The 25,000-nt window shown below is 43.7% G+C and overlaps 2 protein-coding genes and 1 pseudogene across 2 annotated transcripts in view; 1 reads left to right on the top strand and 2 right to left on the bottom strand.

Moving 5' to 3' along the window:
- Positions 1-10,961, top strand: part of LOC139638110 (UDP-N-acetylglucosamine transferase subunit ALG13-like) — an 11,891-nt pseudogene extending 930 nt beyond the window's left edge.
- Positions 10,962-15,438: 4,477 nt separating this feature from the next.
- LOC139638112 (protein EOLA1-like) lies at positions 15,439-19,030 on the bottom strand. Its single transcript, XM_071512145.1, has 2 exons — positions 18,199-19,030; positions 15,439-16,553 (listed from the first exon to the last, which is right to left on the bottom strand). Exons 1-2 carry the CDS (start codon positions 18,455-18,457, stop codon positions 16,345-16,347), a joined length of 468 nt encoding a protein of 155 aa, XP_071368246.1. The 5' UTR covers positions 18,458-19,030; the 3' UTR covers positions 15,439-16,344.
- A 3,951-nt stretch (positions 19,031-22,981) lies between these two features.
- The window catches only part of LOC139638111 (actin-binding protein WASF3-like), a 7,810-nt gene continuing 5,791 nt past the window's right edge, over positions 22,982-25,000 (bottom strand). The window contains exons 7-10 of the mRNA XM_071512143.1: positions 24,844-25,000; positions 24,519-24,655; positions 23,860-24,075; positions 22,982-23,145 (exon numbers count right to left, since the gene is read on the bottom strand). The exon at positions 24,844-25,000 is cut by the window's right edge and continues 131 nt beyond it. Coding sequence (XP_071368244.1) covers positions 22,982-23,145; positions 23,860-24,075; positions 24,519-24,655; positions 24,844-25,000 — 674 coding nt within the window. The remainder of the gene's footprint in view (positions 23,146-23,859; positions 24,076-24,518; positions 24,656-24,843) is intronic.

Genomic DNA, 25,000 nt, shown 5'->3' with positions numbered 1-25,000 from the left:
GTGTCTGCCTCATGGATTCCGGTCAGAAGCTCCACCCGCTTCCTGAACCGTCACCTGATTGGCCCACAGCTGGCCTATTATCACCCAGGGAGACGATATTACCATGGTTACGACAACTACGCCTTCCGCTCCCGGTAAAAAAAATACTATATCAGTCTAAATATTTAGTTTGTTTAATTATTTCTTTGTCTGTTTGTTCTGTTATTTTCTACTTTTCATTCATATATTTCTACTTAACATGTTCTAGTGTTGTAATTGTTGGTTATGTTTATCTCCATTTATATTGTATTTTTGTTTTGCCGATGGATCCGAACAGCAACTTGCCTGATCCTAATCAATCCTTAAAAGACCTTTTCATTTTTCTGGTTGATTTGTTTTCTGACATTCAGGAAGTTGATTTATTCACTTCAGCCCTGCAGATGGAAACACCCAACTCACATTTTAAAAAAAAAATCGTTATGTGTGTGATGTCCATTTTTTCAATCCTTTCCAACTCCATCAGCAGAGTCGTTGCTGAGCTGTCTGTTGTCTGTCTGTCTGTTGTCTGTCTGTCTGTCTGTCTGTCTGTCTGTTGTCTGTCTGTCTGTTTGCAGGCGCAGTCGGCGGCAGCTGGCGGCGGCGCTCAGTAAGGACGGTCAGTTTGGATTCTCGGGGGACGGCGGGGAGGAGGAGCCCGCCGACCTGGAGGGAGCCATCACTTACTACCAGCTGGACGACGCTAACGAGGCCGTCTTCCCCCCGCTGCCGGTGAGAGTGTGTCAGCATATTAGCATAACAGTATATCAGTATAATATCCTGTCAGTATGATAATATTAGTAACATGACAGTATATTAGTACAATCGTAGCTCAGTTTTAGTATATTAGGGTAGTATGGTAACTTGTGTAATATTAGAAAGTATGATAATTTAAATATGGTAACAGTATAATATTAGCATGTTAACAGTAATAGTGTTGGCATGCATTGTACATTGTAACAGTATATCAGCATGCTAATAGTGTAGTATTAGCATGACAACAGTATAATATTAGCATGGTAATAGTGTAATATCAGTGAGGTTATCAGTATACTATCTGATCCCCCCCCCCCCACACACACACACACACACAGGGCCAGGCTGTGGCTCCTCCTCCATGATGGGAGCTCCGCCTCCTCCTCCCTCCGCCTCCTCCTATTGGGTGCAGCGAGGCCCGGGCCCCTCCCCCCCGCACCTCCTCCTGGGAAAACCCTGGTGACATCATCAGAGGAGGACCAGGAGGACACCAGCACTGTGGAGGACCAGGGTGAGGGGGTGGGGGGGGGGGGGGGGGGGGGTGAGAGGGTGGGGGGCAAAGGAAAATAGAATATGGATAATTGAAAGCCGACAGTTACAGTAGAACGTATGAAGTGGAAATAAATGGATAAATGGCTGAAAGTCTGTGAATTACAGGATGTTCAGGCTGTCAGCAGTGCAGCCTCGTCCCGTGACTGGAAGGTCACAGGTTCGAGGCTCTGCCTGCTCACTGCCAGTCAGTCTGGATATCAGAATGTGGTGAAGATGAAAAACTGAAATTGCCTGTCTGTCTCTCTCTCAGCTGAGTACACAGAGGAATACATCTACACCACCCAGGGTGAGTATGTTTCCTAAATGTAGAAGGCATTGTAAAGTGCCACTAAGTAATCTGGTTTTTATCGACCTTTTGAGATTACAGTCAATAACAGAACTGTACAGCTGCCCGTCCAAAATGGAGCAAAATTTGATTGTGTGTCTCAGATTTTCCCAAGCTCTATAACAATTCCATGAAGGCAAACAGAGACCACACCAAAAAAACATTTGCATGGCAAAATGTCTGCCTTCAGATGGAACTACCAGGTTTGTTACAAAGATGTTATTTAAATGGGTAAAGGTAGAGATCTAGCTACTGCTAGCATTTAGCCTCATATAGTTCACTGTTAGCAAGCTAATATAGCTCCAACATTCTGCTGTACAAAGTGCCATGCATTGCACAAGAGTCGTGGTTTTGCACGTTAATGTGAACGGCCCTTAACAGTCTCTCAGCTAAATTGCTAAAATATAAAATGTGTTTCAGATCCAGGCTTCCAGAACCCAGTGGTCTACGCTGCTGCAGAGCCTTCTGCTAACCTGGTAAACACCTGACATCACTAACTAGCTAACTAACCTGGTAAACACATGACATCACTAACTAACCTGGTAAACACCTGACATCACTAACTAGCTAACTAACCTGGTAAACACCTGACATCACTAACTAGCTAACTAACCTGGTAAACAACTGACATCACTAACTAGCTAACCTGGTAAACAACTGACATCACTAACTAGCTAACCTGGTAAACAACTGACATCACTAACGACTAACCTGGTAAACAACTGACATCACTAACGACTAACCTGGTAAACACCTGACATCACTAACTAACCTGGTAAATAACTGACATCACTAACTAACCTGGTAAATAACTGACATCACTAACGACTAACCTGGTAAACAGATGACATCACTAACTAACCTGGTAAACTGACATCACTAGCTACTAACCTGTGATCTGTGACCTTTGACCTCCTTACTGTTGGTTGCTTGTAATGTTGCTGATGCAGGAATTGAAGCTCATTCTCCTGTTGAGCTCCAGACTAACTGTAATGGAAGTGATTTGGCCTGAATGGTTGCTGTGATCCAGTGAATCATGGAGCTACGGTGAGGGAAAAGGGCCAAAAAGTGTTTTCTTGTCTGTTTGCTAGGCCGTCCAGGAAGGAGGCACTGCTGACTCCCCACCTGACAGCATGACCAACTACAACTACACACAGCAGGTACACAGAGATTTGATATATTTTAATATTATACCTATATTTCGTTTATTTCTTACTATTTTTGCACATCTTGCCTACATGCTGTAATTCATATATTTTCATGCTTCTCATTCATACATTTGATTTAATATGTTGTAGTCTTGTAACTGTTGACGATTTGTTCAATGCCCCATTCGCTCTATTCTTATTTATATTCTGTTTTTCCTCGCTGTATCCTGCTGGCTGCTGCATCGACCCAATAATGACGATCAATAAAGTTTCATATTAACAGGCTAAATACTCTCCTCTGCTCCTGTTATTAGTTTTTAAAGTGCAAGTTTGGTTGAATGTCTGTGTGTTTTATGTAATTACATCAGCCTGGTTCCACACTCCTGAATCACGACCTGCCCACTCTTCAGATTCGGTCTAGCATCAGGCCCTGTCCACACGTATATGGATATTTCTGAAAACGCATTTTTTCCTCCTCCGTTCAAAAATTCCTGTCCACACCAACGGTGTTTTAGAAAATCTCTCCGTCAACACGAGAACGCAAAAACGATTTAAAACTCCTCCGCAGCGTTCACGCTGTGGAGCGGTTTCTGCTTAAATGCCATAGTGAGGCGGATCGTGGATTTCAAGCAGAAGAGTAAAGTAATTATTAGAGAAGTACAGCAAGGTTGACTTGTAAACACGTGATCAAACCAACAGTACTGACTACAAGCAGGGTTGGTTAGTACCGCATTACGTATTTAAAATACAAAATATGAGTAACTGTATTCTGTTACAGTTACAGTTTAAATTGGTGGTATTCTGAATACAGTTACTGTCTTTAAAAATAGATTACTTGAAGGGATTACTTTATTTGTTTGTTTTGTTTTATTTGCTCTAAAATTCATATGAGAGATGCATTTCCTATAAACAAATTGTAAAAAATGCAACAATTTGTGCCACACACCACAAGACAAAGGCAATGTGGAGGAGACACACAGCCAGGACACACTCAGGAATGCGTTTTTGACATGGAAATATAAAGAGCATTTTACTTACAGCCAGGGGTTAAAGTGAGCCGGAACGATCCGGAACGGCGTCCCGGCACCTTCGATTAATAAGTAAATAAATCTGATTGGCAGTTTCATACATAATAATGACAAGCGAGTTCACAGGGCTGCCAACTCTCACGCATTGACCGAGAGACTCACGCAATGACATTTTTCACACGCTCTCACGCCACAAGTCTATTTTCTCACGCAGTGAAAAACAAATTCATAACTGATAACGTCGCGACGTGAAAAGAGACACAGACAGCAGGACAGACGAGACAGAGCAGCACAGCGCAGCAGAGAGTTATTCAGACCATCTGAATAGTGAGAAATAAACACAAATGTATTATATTGTAATTTATTCCCATGCATGCTGCTCAGAGTCTCAGTCAGCGGCTCTTCTGCGTCTCTCTCTCTCCTCTCAGGCAGGATGAGAGTGAGTTGCTATGGTTACGGGGACGCTCTGTGTCTGTCACTCTGAAACTTTCTCACGATTCCCAATAAAAGGTTTTTAGGTTAGTATGCCTATGCAAGATCATGAATGTAAGCACCTCAATGCTGAAATCTAGTAATATAACATAATTTTACATTTTTGGTTAATATTATACAGGGTTGCTGTTTTACTCTATGCTGCGGTTAATTGATGCTGTGGAAATTAAAGACAGGGTAAAGGAAAACTGAAGACTTTGTTCTCTGGTGGATGCCATTTTTCTTTAGACAGTATCAGTTGCAGGACAAAACACCACATTTGTGTTTACATACTTGCATAACTTTTCCTCTGAAGACAGTGATAAGGTCATTCCAAAGCAAGTGTGTCAGAGTGACCCAGGCAAATGGGCTCAGCAAGACGATTTTGAAGTATTCCAAAAGTAATCCAAAGTATTTAGAATACGTTACTTGAGTAATCTAATGGAATACGTTCCAAATTACATTTTAAGGCTTGTATTCAGTAATCTGTAGTGGAATACGTTTTAAAAGTAACCCTCCCAACACTGACTACAAGTAAACACATATGTGGTCCGCCATCGCTTGTAGGTTCTTGATGCTGCTCAATACAAATAAAACAATTGCCATGTGCAAGTTGAGGTCATGATGTCAGCGTTTTCAAAAAGCTCCATTTCACCGGTCCACACGAATACACCGAAAACGGAGTTTTGAAAAATCGCAAAAAAAAAAAAAAAAAAAAAGCTCCGTTTTCAGTGACCTAAAACGCAGATTTCATGTGACGGGAGGCCAAAACAGAGAAATACTACGTTTTCAAAAATATCTCTGTACATGTGGACAGGACCTCAGAGAGTCTGGTGTTGCTCTATTCAAAGGCGGTTTCTCAATCGGAAAAACGACTGGGCCAATCAGCACCTTTGTGGGCGGGACTAAAGTTTGAACCGTTCATGCAACGGTTTTTCATTGTCTTTGCAAAGATTATATTTTTGTCAAAAACGACCTTCTCCAAGAACGATATCCTTGGTGAAGTTAGTAAATGCGGCCAACATACAGATACATCAGCCACTAGTGATCGGTTCAGATATTCATTCAGGCCATTCAGTCTGAATATCAGGCTATAATTATGTCAGTCATCCATTTTGTTTTGTTTGTGGTATTTTTAATTACCATTTTTTGATGCCTCTTTGATGTAAAGCACTTTGTAACCTCAGTTATATATATATAAGTGATATATAAAAATAAAGATTTACTTCCTATTAACTCTCCATTGAAACCAATACTAATGAAAAGTGGGGCAAGCTCGACGAGTCAGTTTTAGGAGAAGCACTGATGTGTGTGTGTGTGTGTGTGTGTGTGTGTGTGTGTGTGTGTGTGTGTGTGTGTGTGTGTGTGTGTGTGTGTGTGTGTGTGTGTGTGTGTGTGTGTGTGTGTGTGTGTGTGTGTGTGTGTGTGTGTGTCAGGTGGTCAAGCCGTCAGCCGTCATCTGCTCTTCACCCTCCTCTTCCTCCTCCTCTTCCTCCTCTCACACCCCCCCAGCCTCTCACATGCCCCCCCCAGCACACAACCAGCCCCGCACAGGTACACACACACACACACACACACACACACACACACACACACACACAGACACACACACACACACACATTCAGTTAACAGAATGTATTGTCTGGTATGTATCAGTCAGTGTTGAAGGTTTCCCTCCTTCCTGGTCGGCTGTTTGTGCATTTGGGATTAAAATGTTTCCTGATTATTACTCAATATTTCAAACATACAGATACATTTTTCTTGTCGTTAGTTGCCATGGCGATCCCAGCCACCTCTCCCTGGTTGGTTAATGAGTTGGGCGAGCCGCTGTGCACCGTGGTGGCTCCGCCCCCTTACTCCTACGACCCCAATGGCAGCGACCTACCAAGAGGTCAGAGGTCACCCACCCACGTCTCACTTCCTTTCCTGCAATATTTCACTTCCTGTTGCAATCTGTCACTTCCTGTAGCTCCTCTCCTCAGGCTGTTTATCAACTCCATCTTTAATGTTTTGTTTTGAAGATGAATCTGTGATTTTATGAGAGAATGTAATGCACCAATATTCATTCTGGCGTTTGAAATACTGGAGCAAAAAGAAAAATCTAGTAGGAAGGAGTAAGGAAGAATAATATTTTGATTTTTTTTTTTTTAACGTAAACCCTGTGCTCCTCTTTTCTCTTTCCTATCACTAACTTTTTAAAATGCATCTCTCTCTCCAGACTGCAGAGTTCTCCAGTACTACTTCAACTTAGGAGTCCAGGTAAGTGAGAAAGTTTTTTTTATTTCTAGTATTTTTTATTTTTTTTTTTACTATTTTTGACTAACTTCAACTAAGACTACTTTAACGAAGACTTCAAAGTTCAGAGCGACATGAAAGACGACCCACGTGAGAAAGTTTTAATGCAAAACACCAAACCTACAGCTAACCTGTGAAACAAAGTCAACTTGGTAAGACTTTCTCAGAATAAATCCTTTCTAAATGAATTGTTGCAACCAAACTACATCCAGCAGCAGCTGTCAGCTGACTTCCATGTGTTTAATAACTCAGCGGTTCTCCATCAGGGTCCATGAAGCTCCAGCAGTCTGCAGGTTTTCATCTCAACCAAACACAACAGCAGCTGGTTTCACTGATAAACAAACAGACAGGAGGAGCTAGCTGAAATGAGCTGCTGGAGTTACTGGTTGAAATGAAAACCTGCAGACTGTTTCTATGGCTTCTATGGACCGTGGTTGACAACCACTGTATTAACTCATCTTGCTGTTTCTGGCTTTGCTGCTGGAAGGGATTGTGTCTGTCAGAGAATGAAACGCACAACTCTGTAGTTGGAAAAACAAAAATTAGTCAGTGCTTTTCTCTCTCCATCTTCCTCCCTCTTTCCCCTCTCCTCATCTCAGTTCAGATAAATATCTCAGGTTGAACTGACAGCTGTTTCTGTTTGACAGCAGATATTTTAACTTTCAGCAGGGGGGTTACTCTCAGGACTGTCCCAGTATGAAGTGATTAGCAAACAATAAATCCCTCCAAAACACTACTCTTGTTAATGTGGCGTTTGTATCGGCAAATATTTAAATAAAAGTCAGCTTGGTATTTTGTTTGTAGATCTGCCTTTCATACAGTGAGCCAGTTTGACCTGATAACCTGGCTGATCCGGCCTTATGATAAGGAGGTTTTTCCTGATTGTGTCGGGCGGTGGTGAGAAGACACATGAAGAACAACCCAAACAGTTATATCAGTTGAAACTGAAATACGAGCCGCTTGGTGGATCATGTGCTTACTTACTTATTGGATGCTATCCATCCATCATCCATCCATTGTACAGCTGCTTATCCGGGTCAGGGTTGCAGTGGCAACAAGGAGGGCAGAGCAGCCCAGAAGTCCTTTTCCCCGTCAACTGCCTCCAGCTCCTCCTGGAGGATCTCCAGGTGACGCCTTGTGACCACAGGTGAGGGTCGGACCGGAGATTGACCAGTAAATCAAGAGCTTAGTTTTGTGGCTCAGCTCTCTTCACCACGGTCAGCTGCTGCAGCTAACCAGCAGTCAATCTCGCGATCCTTCATACCCTCATGATTATAACCCTGAGATACCTGAACTCCTCCACTTGGGGCAGCTGGATGGGACAGGAAACCTTTTTCTGTGAAACAGGAGAGACGTCACTCTAATGCCACTGAACTGGACTCTCTCCAGACCGGCTGCACCTTCATCTCCAGTCCACAAATGTCACAAACAGGAGAGGAGACGAAGAGCATCCTTGTCGGAGTCTGACGCAGACCTTGAACGAGCTTAATGCCAAGAACACAGCTCTTACTCTGAGTGTATAGGGACCGAATGGCTTGCAGCAGCGACCCAGAAACCCCATACACCCACAGGATGACTTACAGAACACTGTCATAGGCCTTTTCCAAGTCCACAACACACATGTAGAGATTACCAACTCCTATGACCCCTCAATTAACGGTGAGAGGGTAAAAAGCTGGTCCACTGTTCTGTGATGAGGATGAAATCCACATCGTTCCTCCTGAACAGGTTCGACCATCAGCTGGAGTCTCCTTCCAGCACCTTGGGAGGTTTGGTTTTCCCAGGAGGCTGAGCAGCGTGATTCTGTGATTGTTGGAACAAACCCTCTTGTCCCCTTTTTCAAAGAGCGAATCAGCACTAAATCATGTTGTTTGAGCTGTAAACATGGTTATATGGGTTGTACATAGTGAATAGCATTACTCTTGTACTTAATTAATGAAGTCCTGCATCCACTTCTAGCATTTCAGCACTTCAGGACCGTCCTTGTCCACCGCTGGCATCTTGCTGAAGAGCTTTCTAACATCCTGACCTCTGCCATTGAGATGGGATCCAGAGTCTTTCAGCACTGTTTCCTGAACAGAGGGCGTCTGTCTGATTTAGGAGTTCTTCAAAGTTTTCCTTCCACTGACGATGTCCCCAGTCGAGGTCGGTGTTCTCCCCCTGCTGAGAACCTGCCTGGGCTTTGCCCTACCTTCCCCTCCTGAGGCGCCGAATGGTTCTCCAGATCCTCTTTCAGGCCACCCAACAGTCAGTCCATAGGCTCTACGAACTCCTCCTTCACTTCTGCAACTACAGCAGCTGTAGTCTTTCTGGTCTAACGGTCTCTGCCATCAGGAGTCGCCACAGCTTCCAAAGAGGTTTGAAGAGGGTCCAGTCTGACTGCATGTCCCCAACCTCCTCCAGGATACAGGAGAAGCTTGTTTGGTGGTGAAAGTTTAAATCATTCTGGACAAGGTCTGCCAGGCGTTCCCTGCAAATGCTCACTACACATTTGGGTCTTTCTGTCCAGCAACCTCCCTCGCCATCTGATCCAACTCTGTTCACAGCTCAGCTCCTCTCTTCACCCAAGGGTCCAGAACATTTGGCCTCAAGTCTGAAACCACTAAAGTCGATCATCGACCTTTGGCCCAAGTTGCTCTGGTACCGTGTACACTGACTAACCTCCTTGTTTTTGAACATGGTTTTTCTTATGGCTAGCACAGAAGTCCAGTGACAACACAGTGCTTGGGTTCAGATGAGCGTTGGGTCCTTCACAACATCCACAGCACCAAGGTTTTGACTGAAGCTCTACCAAGCTGTCAACGTTTGCCGCATTACAAGAGTAGTGTCTTGGATGGAGTTCAGTATTTGGGCCTGAATTAGCTGCTGCTTCCAGTTGATGGTATTTAATTATAACCCCCCCCCCACCCCCCCGACAGTGGTACCATCAGAGCTGCTGGCAACAGGCGTACCCCCCCCCCTCGCCGGAGGCCCCCTACCCCTACCAGCCCTACCCCCCCTACCTCGGCCCCCCCAACCAGGACATGCCCCTACATGGTAAGACCAGTGATAGATGATGCTTTGATGCATGTTTTCTTTCCAACCAATCACTATCGCCGCTGATTAACAACCAGAGAGGAGGAACCTGTTAGTGAAATCAGCTGCTGTAGTGTTTGTTTGGAATAAAAACCTGCACACTGCTGTACACTGTTTGACTGTTTGATACCCCGTCCATGTTGTCTTCTACCCCCAGCTGCCCCTCAGTCTTACCCCGAGGCAGGTCGAGGCCCCGGCCCCCACCAACCCCCCACTTCCTACCCAGAATCCACCAGACCAGGAGATGGACAGACGGACGGACACACCAGTGGTCAGTACTGACAGTCACCAACTTTTATAATGAAAGTCAGATCAGGTATTTAGTCAAGACAGGCTGATTTAACAAAAGCATACCTGCCTTGACTGAAAAAAAAATAATCCAAAATTCCATTACTGATGAGGTTAAATTTCATTGACACTAAAAAAATGTCAAACACGGCGTCCAACCACAGCATCTGCTGGCCAAAAGCGGCATTGCAAGTAATGAGGAGCAAATCTGGAAGCTCCACATAGTGAGTCACGAAATATTGATACACTGTTACAGCTAAGCTACAATTAATGCTACAATATCAGCAAAACTTTGGTTTCATTAGCAAGTGCAATAAATACCTGGTTATTTCTTTCATGGCATTGTTTACCATGAGTTTTGCCTTTTTTTGACACTCTGCACACACGGTGTCTGTTTAAAACCTTTGCTGTATTCCTGATGTTCGTCTCTCTGCTGTATCTGTTACTGAGTCTCAGTTTCCCCACAGGATCCAGTTTCATCTGATCTCATGAAGTCAAGTTTTCACTCCATGATGAAGCTAAATATCTCCTCCTCTCTCCCCTCCTCCATCCTTTCCTCATCTCCTCTCTTCTTCCTCCCTTGCTCTCCTCTCTCCTCCATCTGTTTCTCTCCCCTCCCTCCTGCTCTCTTTAGGCCCCGCCCTCTCTCTGGAAGTCTCCTCCCCTCCATCAGTCCTGTGCCTCCAGGCTCCGCCCCCCCGGCGCTCCTCTACCAGGAGCAGCCCCTCCCCCCTCCTCCCTCCGTCCTGCACCTGCCCTACGAGGCCCCGCCTCCCCCGTACCTCTCCTCCCCTCCGCCTCCTCCTCATCCCCACCTCCCCCATCACTCCTCTTACCACCCCTACCTCCCCCCCACCCACTGGGGGACGCTCCAAACAGGAAGCCCCGCCCCCGGGTCCCACCCGCGAGTCTATTGCCCCGCCACCAACTCCGCCCACGTGGTTGGTTACATCACAGCCCCGCCCCCTCACCACTCCGCTACACACTACATACCGCCTAGCATGTAACGCACACGCACAGTAACACACGGTGACACACACCACATACTTGCTAGCATGTAACACACACACACACATTATTTATCTACCTCACTGTCGGTGTCCTGCTGAAACCTCGTAACGCTTCAGTAACAACCAGCAGCTGAACTGTCCGTCAGCTTCATAAAAGGCTGAAGAGAAGATATGAGGTTTCAACAGGACCACCAGACTCCAAGATACCTCGCTCGTTAGCTCGCGGCTAGCCACACCCTTTGGTTTCTATTAACAATGCTAACTAACTGTGCTAACAAGCCACAGACAAACTGTCGGCAGGAAAACCTTGCATCTCTAAAACATTTGCTGGGACTTCAGGAAAAACGTTTCTGTCACTGATGCTTTACAGTACGGAAGATTACTCCGATAATAGACCGTCAAAAAAAAGAAATAGATGGAACTGAAGTGTCAAAATGTAATTTAAACGGCAAAGTTGGAGTTGAGGTTTTTCCCTGACAGAAGCAGACTGACGTCACACGACAGGAACCATCGACATTTTGAGTTTTAGTTTGTTCAGCAGCAGCTGCTGAGGTGGAGAAAAGATCTGCTTTGGAGCTTCAGCTAACCCAAACCAGCATGTTAGCATGGTTCTCACTGAAAGCACTGGGTTCCACTAGACTCCTACATGCCTTGCTCATTAGCATGCAGCTAGCCACACCCTTTGGTTTCAATGTGGAAAGCTAACCGTGCTAACAAGCCAGTTATAAGTGAGCTGAAGCGCTGAAGCAGAAGCTGTTTTCCAATTATGTGGCATTTAAAACATTGATATACCTCTCTCACACAACCTGCCTCAAAACCAAGTATCTCCACCTCCTGTTAGCACACTGAGTCTGATAGGAAGTTCGTTAAGTCATCAGTTATCATTTAGCTCGTTAATCAGCTCGTTAGTCAGTCAGCTCGTTAGTCAGCTCGTTAGGTCTTCATCAGGTCGTACCCTGCCTTCTCCAGAACTAACAGGTGTTGCTGTAAACATGGCACAGCATCCCCCATAACATCACCATGGTAACATGGAACACAGCATCACCAGTCACCATAGCGATGACCATGGAGCGTGACCTTGGAGCCAACATGGCTGCCATAGAAAACCACAATGACCGATTATTGTCTGGTTCATCCGTTCTGTTTAGTTCACTCAGACTGTTTGTGCCTGTCAGTCAGTCAGCCAATCAGAGAGAGGGGGCCGGGCTGCAGAGTGGGCGGGGTCAGTCCCTGTGTTTGTTGTTCAGGGAATATATTTATGTTCAATATTATTCAAATTGGTAATGGTGACTTTAATTTTTGGATTAATAAAGAGTTCTGGTTCACTATGCTGACTGGTCCTTTTCCTGAAGCCCTGTGGGATTTGTTGATGGAAAATAATTTTTTCAGTTTCTAGGCTGAAGCTGAAGTCTCTGACAGACACTTTAGTGGACAGACAGTCTTTGTTGCTGCTGCTAATAACATGAGTTTATCTACCGACATGATCAGTACAGAAACATGTTGTTTTCTAGTAAGGCTGCAACTAACGACAGATTAATCGACAATGAAAATAACATTGTCGATTAATCTGTCGATTATTTTCTCGATTAATCGATTAGTTGTTTATCTATAAAATGTCAGAAAATGGTGAAAAATGTGGATCAGTGTTTCCCAAAGCCCAAGATGACGTCCTCAAATGTCTTGTTTTGTCCACAACCCAAAGATATTCAGTTTACTGTCATAGAGGAGGAAAGAAACCAGAAAATATTCACATTTAAGAAGCTGGAATCAGAGAATTTTGACTTATTTTTCTTAAAAAATTACTCAAACCGATTAATCGATTATCAAAATAGTTGGCGATTAATTTAATAGTTGACAACTAAGCGATTAATCGATTAATCGTTGCAGCTCTATTTTCCAGCCTGACTGGATCTGGTTCAGGTCCGTTCTGCTGCAGCGTCTTTCTGCCTTCATGTCAGATTTATCGTTAAATACGAGCTGCTGGCTGGGAAAACCCGTTCACCGCCCCCTAGTGGTGAGTACAAGTTAGGACACATTCTTTGTATGACTCCCACCCGACGTCCTGAACTGTCCGTTATGTTCACAGCAATACAATCAACTCGTTTATGGTGCATTTTAAATTCATAATTATTTTGGATGTGGGCGCTCCAACAAAACATGTGAACACTTCCAAGTTGGAGCAACAAGCCGTCGTCCTGTTCTGCCATGTGAACACAGAATATAACACTGATGTAAATTCTATAAACTCGATCCTCAACTAGAAACACACTTCCTGGAGAAGCTGTGGGCTTTCTGCAAGCAGCTGGAAGTATAAGAATACCTCAGTTAGATAATTAGTGATTAGTTAGACAGTTGGTTAGTGAGACAGGTAGTGTACAGGTCACTCAGACAGGTGGCCAGTTAGATGGGTGAGTAGTTAGACAGCTCAGATAGAAAGGCAGTGAGTTAGACCAGTGGTTCTCAACGTGGGGTCCGGGGACCACCAGGGTTCCTTGAGGGGCCTCCAAGGGGTCCCCAGCAAATTGATGAATTGTTAAACTTCACCATTATTTCATTTACAAGAAGTGAACACAATTAGAGAATGTAGGAGAATGACTGTTCTGATCATAGTTTCTCTGTTATCTCTCTACCTACAGTACAGACAGACATGGGATTCTGGACAAAATCATATCTGACAATAAAAATATTCTCAGATTTGGGTTCGAGAGACAAAATCTCATCAAATGGGGGTCCGTGGCCCTAATGTGGACTAAGGTAGGGGTCCATGATATGAAAAAGGTTGAGAATCAGTGAGTTAGACGAGCAGCTTAGCCCACAGTGTGGAACCAGCGCCCCTCAGTGGTTGGTTTTGGTGTTGCACAACAGTTTGACTCCAGCTCTTATAAAGGGAAAGGATCATTTCGTTTGTTCAGCACGGCTGTTTCAGGGAATCTTGTGGCACAGTTTGTCAGTCTGGAGACCAAACCGGGCTATCCTGAAAAAACACTACAATCAGCTCTGAGATATTGACACCAAATCTTTACCAAAGCTAGTCAGGACATCCAGGAACCACAGACAAGAGTCATTTTACCATTTTTTGCACGTTAGTTGTCAACTATCACATACTGGATCTCTGTGAACTCTGACTGCTTGGTTAATGTGGTGCACTTCTCTACTTAAAAAAAAACTTTGAACCATACTTGTACCATTTATAGTTTTTGAGATAAATTATAGTTTTTACATTGGTTAGAATAGGCGAGAATAACCCTTTTTTTTTGACATGGAATGGATTTATAGACGGGACTTTGGCTCTCAGAAATCAACAGATATATAGATGTGAACCCCTGGAGAAAATTACATATATTTTAAGGAAGAAATCTGACTTCTTTCTGAAAATCTTACCTTCCATTGACTTCACTGAAGCCTTGGCTTTGTCAACAACAGAAAGGTTTAATACAGACAAGAAACTGGTCTAAATGTTTCTACCTTGTATTTTCTTTTCCAGTGTTGTCAGGGTGTGCTTATAAGTTTGTATGTTCTATATAATGAAAAATGAAAAAAATCAGTGTCTGGTGGAAACCGCCTGCTGATCTGTTTGATGTATTTCTGTTTAATTCTCCTGATGAATGATGGAAACCTGAAGGCAGAACTGAAGAGGAACTGGTTCTTTAGAGTTCTGATAAGAGAATTTCTAAGTCAGTGTTTAAAAACTGTTCAGATGGTTGGGTGGGGAAGGTGGAATGAGATCTAATAATTACAAGCAGACAGTAAACATGTTGTCCTCCACCAGTGATGTAGTTCTTGGGTCAGTCAGTGATTGCTGAGTGAACTTGAAATATGAGTGAAATTGTATAAGCATTTTGGTATGGGACAATGAAAGGACAGATTGATCATATATTTCTGTTGCCTACTCTCCTCAGAATTAGGCTTACAAGTTATATCTTGAAATGTAGTAACTGTAATTATCCTGTTTTTACTCAATACAGCACAAAATATAAGAACTACAATACGCAATAAATACAATCCCTACATTACACAATGTACACTACAATACGATTTATAATACAATATACAATATAACACACAACAGCAGGAGCGTGAGTGTGATGAATAATATAAATGCTAAATGATAAGTGATATATGGTATTGCACAGTAGGTAAGTGGTAATATGATATCAGTAGTCAAACGCTACAGTTTGACTAACTAACTGATCCATAGTCCCCCTTTGGTGGGGGACAAAAATGAGTTTAAATGAAAGTACAGATTACAATAAGTTTCTGTCATGTCAGTTTGGTTCAGGAAGCTTCTGGATCTTCAGTTTGTCTTCATGCAGCAGGAACATGAGGAAAACTTTCTGTTGAGTTTAAACTTCTTTAAACTCTTTAAACCACAGCAGCTCCAAACAGAAACCCTGCAGAGTCCACAGCTGAGAGATGACTGATGACTGATTTGTATTCAAAAATAAAATTTATTCTACAGCTGAAACGTCTCAGTACAGCAGCAAGTGAGGAAGGAGATTTACAGAAATATGAAAACACAAAACATAAATTATCAACTGAGTTCTACAGTCAGTCTGCTGTCCCTCCAGGTGTGTGTGTGTGTGTGTGTGTGTGTGTGTGTGTGTGTGTGTGTGTGTGTGTGGAACAACACATGATCCCTCTACAGAGACGATGATGTCATTAGATGCTGTGAAGACAGGCATGTTGACATGGAAATATTTGCTAATTAATTTATTAATTAGCATTTAAATTAAAGACCTCATCAGCATAACTGATCGGTTCTGTTTAATATATCATGGTGTCTGTTGGCTGCTCAGTTTTCTGCTCCCCAGACAGATTACTGAATATATTTCATTATAAACACATGAGGACGACATTTGTTTTTTGGTCCCTTGGGCTGGAAGAGAGAGTGTGTGTGTGTGTGTGTGTGTGTGTGTGTGTGTGTGTTTAAAATCCCCTTACACTTACATTAATTCACCCCTTAATTCATGCAAAATCCCCTTAAAATGAGTTAAGGGAGTTATTAATGGAAGAGACCCCATCAAAACCTCCTTAAACTCTCCTTAATGTTTGTCTGCTTACTTTCTAATTTAATGTAAAATTCAGGCAGGCAGGAACTTTCCATTAATAACTCATTAATAACTCATTAATAACCTGTAAGCCTGCACAAAAGACATGAAAAATCCCTTAATTTCCAGAGTCTCTGTGAACCAACCCATGAATAAATCCCTTATAAACCCATGATACTAACCTTTATTAAAGCTGATATTTTAATGGATAATTAATGTTTATGTGATGAGAAATTAAGGAGATTTCAGGGATAAAATTAAGGGGTTTGGTTTGGAGTCATTTTCAAAGTTTTTGGTGTGTGTGTGTGTGTGTGTGTGTGTGTGTGTGTGTGTCAGGGCAGCAGCTCAGTAGGTATCTCCACAGTCCAGACGTCTCTCCCTCCTCTCAGGCGGAGCGGCGCCTGCAGCCAGCGTGGATTGGTCAGCCGGGTCAGGTGCTTCTCCTGCAGACCAATCAGAACGGCCGACCGCTGCAGCCGCCGCAGCTCCTCCTCCGGCGGGGAGGCGGGGCAAAGCCAGGTCCCGCCCACATCCACCAGACCTGAGAGAGACGGGACGGGGTTAACCAGGTGCTGCCTTCAGGTGCTCCTGGGAAAATCAGCCCAGATATCAGGTCTGATATCAGATGTCCTTTTATTAATCTGGATCTGCTCCAGTCTGATCTGATGCAGTTTGATTGATTACATATTGATTGTAGACTGGATCAATACTAACACTGGTCGTCTTGTATGTGTCAGTTTAGGTTCACTGCTACACAAAAGAATCTGGTAGATCCTCTGCTCATGGAGGCTTTAGCCCCGCCCACCCGGACACGCCCCCTGGCTCAGTGCGTGAATCAGCCAATGGGGTTTGTGTAAACAGGAAGTGTAGCTAGCTAGAAACTATAACCGACATTTCTGATGAAAACTCCACAGTCTCTTTCCTGCGTCCTGATTTCTGCTCCAGTGTTTACAAACCTCGCCCTCAGGTGATTGGACGCTGCAGGCCGGTGGTTGCTAGGTTACGCTGTAGGTGTCAGCTGAGCGGCGGTCCGGTGTGGTTGTTGTTTTCGAGGGGGACGGTAAACAACCACGGCAATTTATGCATCAGCCTTGACTAGGGACGGGAATCGAGAACCGGTTCCAGTTGAGAACCGGTTCCAAACGGTCTGATCCAACAGAACCGTATGACTCCGTTATCAATTCCTTTTATCGATGCCACATGTTTCTCTGACAGTTTCGCATTGCAGCTGCTTTGCATTGTTGATTTTATGTGTCAGTTTTATATTTGGTTCAAGCTTATTCCCTTTTGAAAAGGACTATTGTAATTTATTCATACATGCCTAGAATTGTTTATTTTATCAGTCAGTTTTATATTTGTTTTCCAAGTTATTTCCTTTTAAGAAAAGCAGCATTGTAATTTATTTGGACATGTTCAGATGTTCAGAGGCAGACGCTCCACACTGTTCAGACTCAAGAGATAAAACAGCTGCATGACGCTGAAAACCTGTGTAGGCTTTAGGTTTTCCACACAGACAATTGATCGGGAATCAATAAGGGAATCGATAAAGAATCGGACCGATAAGCAGAATCGACAATGGCATTGGTATCAATAAAATAAATCTTATCAATTCCCATCCCTAGCCTTGACACATTCTGAATCCGGTCGCTTCCCTCGTCTCGTTTCACCTGAACTGGTTCTGCTTTCAGTTTCCCATGATGCTCTAAAACGTTTCAGAGGTTTTTCCACCTGAAGATAAAACTCTGAAGGAGAAGCTGAGAGCTGCTCGGCAGGAAGATGATCCTGAATATTTGGTATCAGCAGTTTGAATATTAGACTTGTCGCACGTTCAGGTCTGTTTGGTGGGAAATAACAAGCAGCTGCAGCAGCAAAATGAGAAAATGAGTTTCCCATCATATTTAGCATTTTGTTGAGTTGTTCATACGCTCAGTTTGTAAATACGATATTTCTTTGGCACCTGAAGGCAGCACAGGTACACTGACAACACAAGACTGTCACTCCGCTCTGGAAAAGTCTGGAACATTAATGTGGTATCATGGTAAATTCAAAGTCTGGAAAGTTTGGGAAGAAAAATCTGACATCTGATATACTGTGATATTAACTGTCGAATAACACACACACACGCACGCACGCACACACACAGACACACACACACACACACAAACATTGAGGTGCGTTAGTTTTACCTGCCACCACGCCGCGGCCGAACCTCTCTCCGGACTCCAGGAGCGCTTGTATCTGTGTCCGGTCCATCCCCAGCGCGTCGGTCAGCACCGCCCCCCAGTCGTCTCCCTCCCAGTCCCGCTGGGCGATGTGCACGGCCAGCGTGCGGCTCTGCAGCGGGGCCAGCAGCGGCCTCCAGCGGCTCTCCACCGTCTTCACCCCGGACAGGACCAGGCCGGCGTACGGCTGGCGGAACGACAGGCAGGGGAACTGGACCGACATTTCTGCCAAAAACACACCGAGCACAGCGGGACTGAACACCCCGTCTGCACCGCCGGGAGCGGCTGCTGACTTCGGCACACAAACAATCCACCAAACACCACAACACACTCCAATAACACTTCAACTTCTAGCGGGTTCATCTGTTCTTCCCACAGTCTTCCACCGGAACACACCGTGCTGGGCGGTACGGATCCGTTATAGAAGTTGATTTTGTTGAAATATTAGTTCTGTTTGGTGGATCAGGTGTATGCCGAAATTACCAGAAGAACCTAATGATTCCCGAAAGATTTTAATTAATGTTCTACCAGGTGTGTGTGTTTGCCGATAAGCAAGGGAACATTAATTTGCCAATTTTTGAATGGAATTCGGAGTGGAGTTTTTCTCTCTCCATGCGGGTTGAGGCTACAGAGCGAGATAACTGCAGGGATGGAAACTCTTTAAGATACTCCTATAAGATTTACAGTTCGTACAATACATTACGACTTAAGGTATCAATAAATAACGTTCAGCCTCTGTGACTGTAACATACCGCGAACCTGCAGCCTGCACTGTGTTTTGTTTTGCTTCTTCTTCTTCTTCGTTGTCGCTTTCTTTCTGAAGGTGTTGTTTCTTCTTCGTCGCGCAAATTGGTTGCAGGCAAGCAGCATGGCGGCCGTTCTGCTGCCCCCTAGAGGAGAAAACCTGCGACTGACAACCAGAGCCGAGTCAGTTAAAACACCTGGAATAAAAAAAATCTGAAGGAAGGAAAAAAGAGATAGATAGATAGATAGATAGATAGATAGATAGATAGATAGATAGACGGACAGATAGATAAATAGATAGATAGATAGATAGACAGACAGATAGATAAATAGATAGATAGATAGACAGACAGATAGATAAATAGATAGATAGACAGACAGACAGATGGATAGATATATAGAAAGATGGATAGATAGATAGATAGATAGATAGATAGATAGATAGATATAGTCCTTACTGTATTTATCATTACGTTTATTATCTTGTTATTTTAGCCACTGACATGCAGCACAGACCACAGACCAGAGGAACAGACAGTAAGATCAATATCCAGAAGCTCTGATTTGTTTTACAGGCAGAAGAACAAACGTCTCTACAGCCACAGAGGGGCGGGACAGGAAGTGGGTATGAACACGCCGCGATTCTGTTTCCTGTCTCCGAGTCAGCGGCGATGAGGCTGGAGGTGAAAATAAAACAGTCAGTAAGCCCACAAACAGGCCCACACTATTATATCTATTATCCACTAGAGGGCGCTGTTTACTGTTTACTGTTTTTATAACGGGACGATGATGTCATTATTATTATTTTACCACCATGTGTTCTGTCTGACAGGTTTTCTCCAAATTCTTGAACACGCATGAGAACTAAACAGGAGAAAATAAAAAAACATCCCAGGCCAGCTCTCCGGTTGCCATAGCAACTAATTAAAGTTGTTAACATTTGTGACTTTGACCCATCAGTTGCTCTGCTGAATCTAGTTTTAAGAACAGTTCCTCTCCAAACCACTAGAGGGCGCTATGAGATTATACAGAGGGTCACAGCTACAGGGAGGAGCCGAAATATCAGAAATACAAAAAAAAAAAAAAAAAAAAATGCCTTACTCTAAAAGGTCAGAAACACATACAAAAAGAAACAAATAGATAAAAAAAAATAAAAAAAAATACCATAAACACAAAAAGTGAAGATACAAAATTAAAAAAAATATCAGAAAGACAGAAAAACTAAAGAAATAAATAAAATAAAAAATACCTGAAACAGAATAAAATATATAAAAAAACAGATGAATAAAAAAGAAAGAGAAGCATGAAGGAAGTTGTGATACAGAGTTTGTTGAAAAGCTGGTGGAAGCAAAATAAAAATCTGATTTTTTTCTAAAATGTTTCATCTCCTTGGAAAACTTTACGATTAGCAAAACCACCGAACAACTTTTAAAAAATACTTCATATGTTCATATGTTCTTTAACACAATATGAAAACGACCGGTTAGAAAACAACTGGTATGTACACAGAGAGTCGCTTTGATATTCACACATCATCACACATCACACTGGAACAAAAACAAAAAACTGGTCTCCGTGGTGACGCCGGCGTCGCCGTGACGACGAAGCCTCGGCTGTAGCTGGCGGTCGGCCAGAGCTGATAAACCATAGAGATATAACATATATATATATATATATATATATATATATTGTTTTATCTCTATGTGATAAAACTCTTCCCCAAAACAAACTTTAAAAAAGCTGAAGAACAAAACCTGCTGCTTCACATCGACTGAATCCAGACAAACCTTCAGTCCAACAGCAGGAAACCAAACTGAGTCACAACAGACTGGAACATGACAGCTGACTTATGTTGAGCTTAAAGCAATATTCACTTAGCTTCAACGTTTATTATAAAGCAGAATATAATCTCCTCACCCAGACCAGATGCAGCTGGACCAGTTTGTAGCGTTCAGATTTTTTCTTCCCATTCATTTGAATGGAAACTGACATTGAACACGTTGGAGAACAGATCCAGCATCAGATCCTGCTGCTGTGAGTCCAGCTGACTGTTGGTCCGACGCTTCAGAACAGAATCTCACCAAACAGCATTTTGACTGATAGAAGAGAACACAGTGGAGGGATACCATTTAGGAGAGATAGTTCCTGTGTGGGAGACCGGATCTACTTTTATTTTTGAATACTAATTTTAGTGTAAAGCAAGGACCCAGGATGCTTTGTTGTCTGACAGCAGGATCTGAAGCTACAAACTGGTCCAGCTGCATCTGGTCTTGGTGATGAGATTATATTCTGGTTTTATAATAAATAACTCCATGTTGAAGATAAGTGGAGTGTTGCTTTAAAGAACAAATCAAAATGACTGCACCTTTTTTTCTAGTGGCTGACAGTTTGAGCCAAAGACCAGAGCTATCGCTAACTATAAAATTTCAATGCAATGTTAGCTAGCAGGTTTAGTAGCAAGCTAACTGTTGTGTTGGAGTCAGATAGAGGAGCAACAGACATGTTTTATATGGAAATGTTGAGGATTATTACTTTAATAATCAGAATAAAAACCAGCAGTGGAGAGTTTTAGTGTCGATGGTCTAAATTCTGGCTCAAATTTTAAGATTTTGAATATCGGCACAAAGTAGGCTATTAGCTATCGGTGGTTTCAATCAATAAATATCAGTATCGGCCTTTAAAAGCCCAGATCAGTCAAACTCCGATCAGAACATGTTTAGTGTCAGAGAGAGCAGAGACATTTTTAAAGCTATTGAAGATATTTCAGTTCTAAAATACAAAACAGTTTCAACGACAGTTTGGTCTTTCTAGTGTTTCACTGTCTCTGCTTATAAAATACATCGACTGCTGATCAATAGTTTCTTATTGATCAGTGAAACTCAGCGCCAGCAAATGAATGAGAATTGGATGGAAAAACACTCACTGCATCCTGACAGCCATGGCTGATGGCAGTATCACACACACACACACACACACACACACACACACACACACACACACACACACACACACACACACACACTCTACTGGACTCCAACACAGCTTCAGTAGAAAGACACAAATGAACACAGTCACTTTAAAATTCAAATTTGCACAATAAACACCAGGAGTCACGTTTTACTGGCAGGAATGTTCCGGGAATTTTCTAGGAATGTTCCTAAAATGTTCCAGGAATGTTCTGGGAACGTTCCGGCTCAAAGCGTCCACAGGACAGTCGGGCGTCCGGACAGACGAGGACGTCGACAGTATGAACAGATCTGGATTATTTACAGGATGCTGGATCAGCGGAGCGGGAAGCTTCCTGACGCCTCGTTCACCTCTGCTCCGACGCTCGCTCACGATTGGCCGGAAGTCTCGTTTCTATGGGAGACGAACCTGACAGACGGAGAGCGACGCCATCTTGTGGACAGACGCTGCGGCTGAGCTGAAAATGTTCAACTTCTCCGTCAACAATCCGCTGGAAGTTGAGTTTCGTGAGCTAAACGAATGTTGGTGTTTTTTAAAAATGTATTTTGACACTCAAAGATGAACTGAACCCAAACTACTTCAACAAAGATCAGCCAATAGCAGATGGCAATTTCAGTAGCAGCTTTTCACCATGAGATGGCAGCAAACTCACTAAAGTGCTCTGGAGTTTAGTTCCTCTTTAAACATCTTATTTACTTTAGTTTCACTTTATATATCTCACTGTATACTGTATGTTTTTCAATTATTTAGAATTGGATGACATGAGGTTGAAGTTTTTTGCTCTCTCTCTCCATGTCTCTCTCCCTCTCTCTCTCTCTCTCTCCCTCTCTCTCTCTCTCTCTCTGTCTCTCTCTCTCTCTCTCTGTAGTTTTGTTTCTGACTCTGTTCTGAGGTCAGACGTTTGCAGGAAAAGTGAACGAGGCGTAAAGCTGCCAGCGCTCCTGCTTCCTCCTTTCACCCCTCTCCTCCTTTCCTCTCCTCCTCTCCTCTCCTCTCCTCTCCTTTCCTCCTCTCCTCCTCTCCTCTCCTCTCCTCCTCAGTCGGACCACTCCTGGTCCTCGGGTTCGGACTCCTCCTCTGATTCGCTGTACTCCACGGCGATGCGTCGGGACAGGATGGTGGCGACGTCGTTTCCGGTCGGCTCTCGTTTCTTGGCCTCCTCCTGCTCCCTCTGCTCCTGCACCTTCCTCAGCTGGATCCCTGCAGACAGAGGAGAGACCAGCAGAGAGACCGTAGCCGTCACTCTCACTTTCTACCGCTTTCTATCCGACAGGTAGAATCACAGCATTTTCCCTCTAAAGGCCAAACCCACTGACAGACTCATCGTCACAGTTCATCCACAGATTCATTTCTACAGGTTGATGCAAAAGCTGAATATTAATTGAAGTCACTAATGTTAAAGTTTATTCAGGATTCGTACAAAAATCTGACTTTTCCCAGTCTTCAGGTTCCTGAGCGGACTGTAAACAAACCCTTTAATCAGCTGTAATCACTCTGCCTGAAACATTTCCAGACTTTTCCAGAACTCATTTCCAAAACTTTCAATATTTGAAATTCTCAAATGCATTAGCCATTCTTCAGACTTTCCAGACCTCTACTGATACTAATACAGTTTAACAGGCAGCTGGTCTCTGCATAACAATATGAACAAAGTATATTAATCCAGTACATTAATATGTTCACACAGTATATTTACAGACACCTGACCAATATATATATATTGTATGTATGTTTAACAGTGCATGAATACAGTATAACAGCAGTATAATTGCTGACCTCTGCATACTAATATTAATAAAGTGATATATTATTAAAATGTATGAATACAGTGTAACAGCAGACCTCTGCATGCTAATATTAATATAATATATAAATACGTTAAGTTAATAAATATAATGCAGTGTAACAGCTGACCTCTGCGGATGGCGGCCAGCAGGTCGCTGCGGGCGTCGTTCATCGGTACGTTCACTCCGCCGGGCGGCTTCCTGCCGTCAGTCGCCGCGGGCAACGGGGGGGCGGCGGCCGAGGGAGGGGGCGGGGCTCCGGGCCGGGAGGGGGAGGGGACGTAGTTGGCGGGGGGAGGAGGAGGAGGGGAGGGGCTGTAGGGGCGGGAGAGGACCGCGGCACCACCTAGGAGCAAAAAACAAGGAGGAGTCAGACTGATGGGAGCAAAACAACAAGGAGGAGTCAGACTGATGGGAGCAAAACAACAAGGAGTCAGACTGATGGGAGCAAAACAACAAGGAGGAGTCAGACTGATGGGAGCAAAACAACAAGGAGGAATCAGACTGATGGGAGCAAAACAACAAGGAGGAGTCAGACTGATGGGAGCAAAACAACAAGAAGGAGTCAGACTGATAGGAGCAAAACAACAAGGAGGAGTCAGACTGATGGGAGCAAAACAACAAGAAGGAGTCAGACTGATAGGAGCAAAACAACAAGAAGGAGTCAGACTGATAGGAGCAAAACAACAAGGAGGAGTCAGACTGATGGGAGCAAAACAACAAGGAGTCAGACTGATAGGAGCAAAACAACAAGGAGGAGTCAGACTGATAGGAGCAGACTGTCGTTACCTTGGCTACCAGGAGCGGCTGTAGGGGGCAGCGGCGTTGCCGTGGCGGCGGGGTGGGCGGAGCCATTGGGGAATACGGTCTGTCCAGATGGCATAAGGGGGGGAGGGGGAGGGGGAGCTGGCGGGATCTGGTTGTTGCTATGGGAACAAGGAAGAGAAAGGTCAAAGGTTAAATATCGGTCAAACATCAGTTTGAAATACTGTCTGATGTTGGAATCATAAAAAGATTTGTGTAGGGAAATTCACTTTATTATTATTAATAATAATAATAACAAGAACAATGTGTGTATGTGTGTGTGTGTGTGAGTGTGTGTGTGTATATGTACTTGGCCTCCTTAGCTGCATTGGTCCGCGCTCCGTTCAGCGCCTGATTGGCTGAGCCAGCAACGGGGGCCGGGTGATGGTGATGATGTGGCTGGTTGCGGCCCAATGAGTGCTGCCGGCTGGTTGCCGCGGCGACAGCAGAGGACGCAGAGGGGGGGC

Source organism: Centroberyx affinis, unplaced genomic scaffold (genome assembly GCF_046629955.1).
Source record: "Centroberyx affinis isolate AG114_WGS23_722 - 3 ecotype Tasmania unplaced genomic scaffold, CSIRO-AGI_Caff_v1 ptg006122l_1, whole genome shotgun sequence".
Taxonomy (NCBI): Eukaryota; Metazoa; Chordata; class Actinopteri; order Beryciformes; family Berycidae; genus Centroberyx; species Centroberyx affinis.
The sequence above is the reverse complement of the archived record's forward strand: the minus strand, read 5'-3'. Positions and strand labels throughout refer to the sequence as shown.

Coding starts and splice junctions, on each gene's coding strand:
- LOC139638112 (XM_071512145.1), bottom strand. CDS start 18,457: ATGTCGGTCCAGTTCCCCTGCCTGTCGTTCCGCCAGCCGTACGCCGGC. Junction 16,554..18,198: donor CGGCCGCGGCGTGGTGGCAG/GTAAAACTAACG, acceptor CGTCTCTCTCAG/GTCTGGTGGATGTGGGCGGG.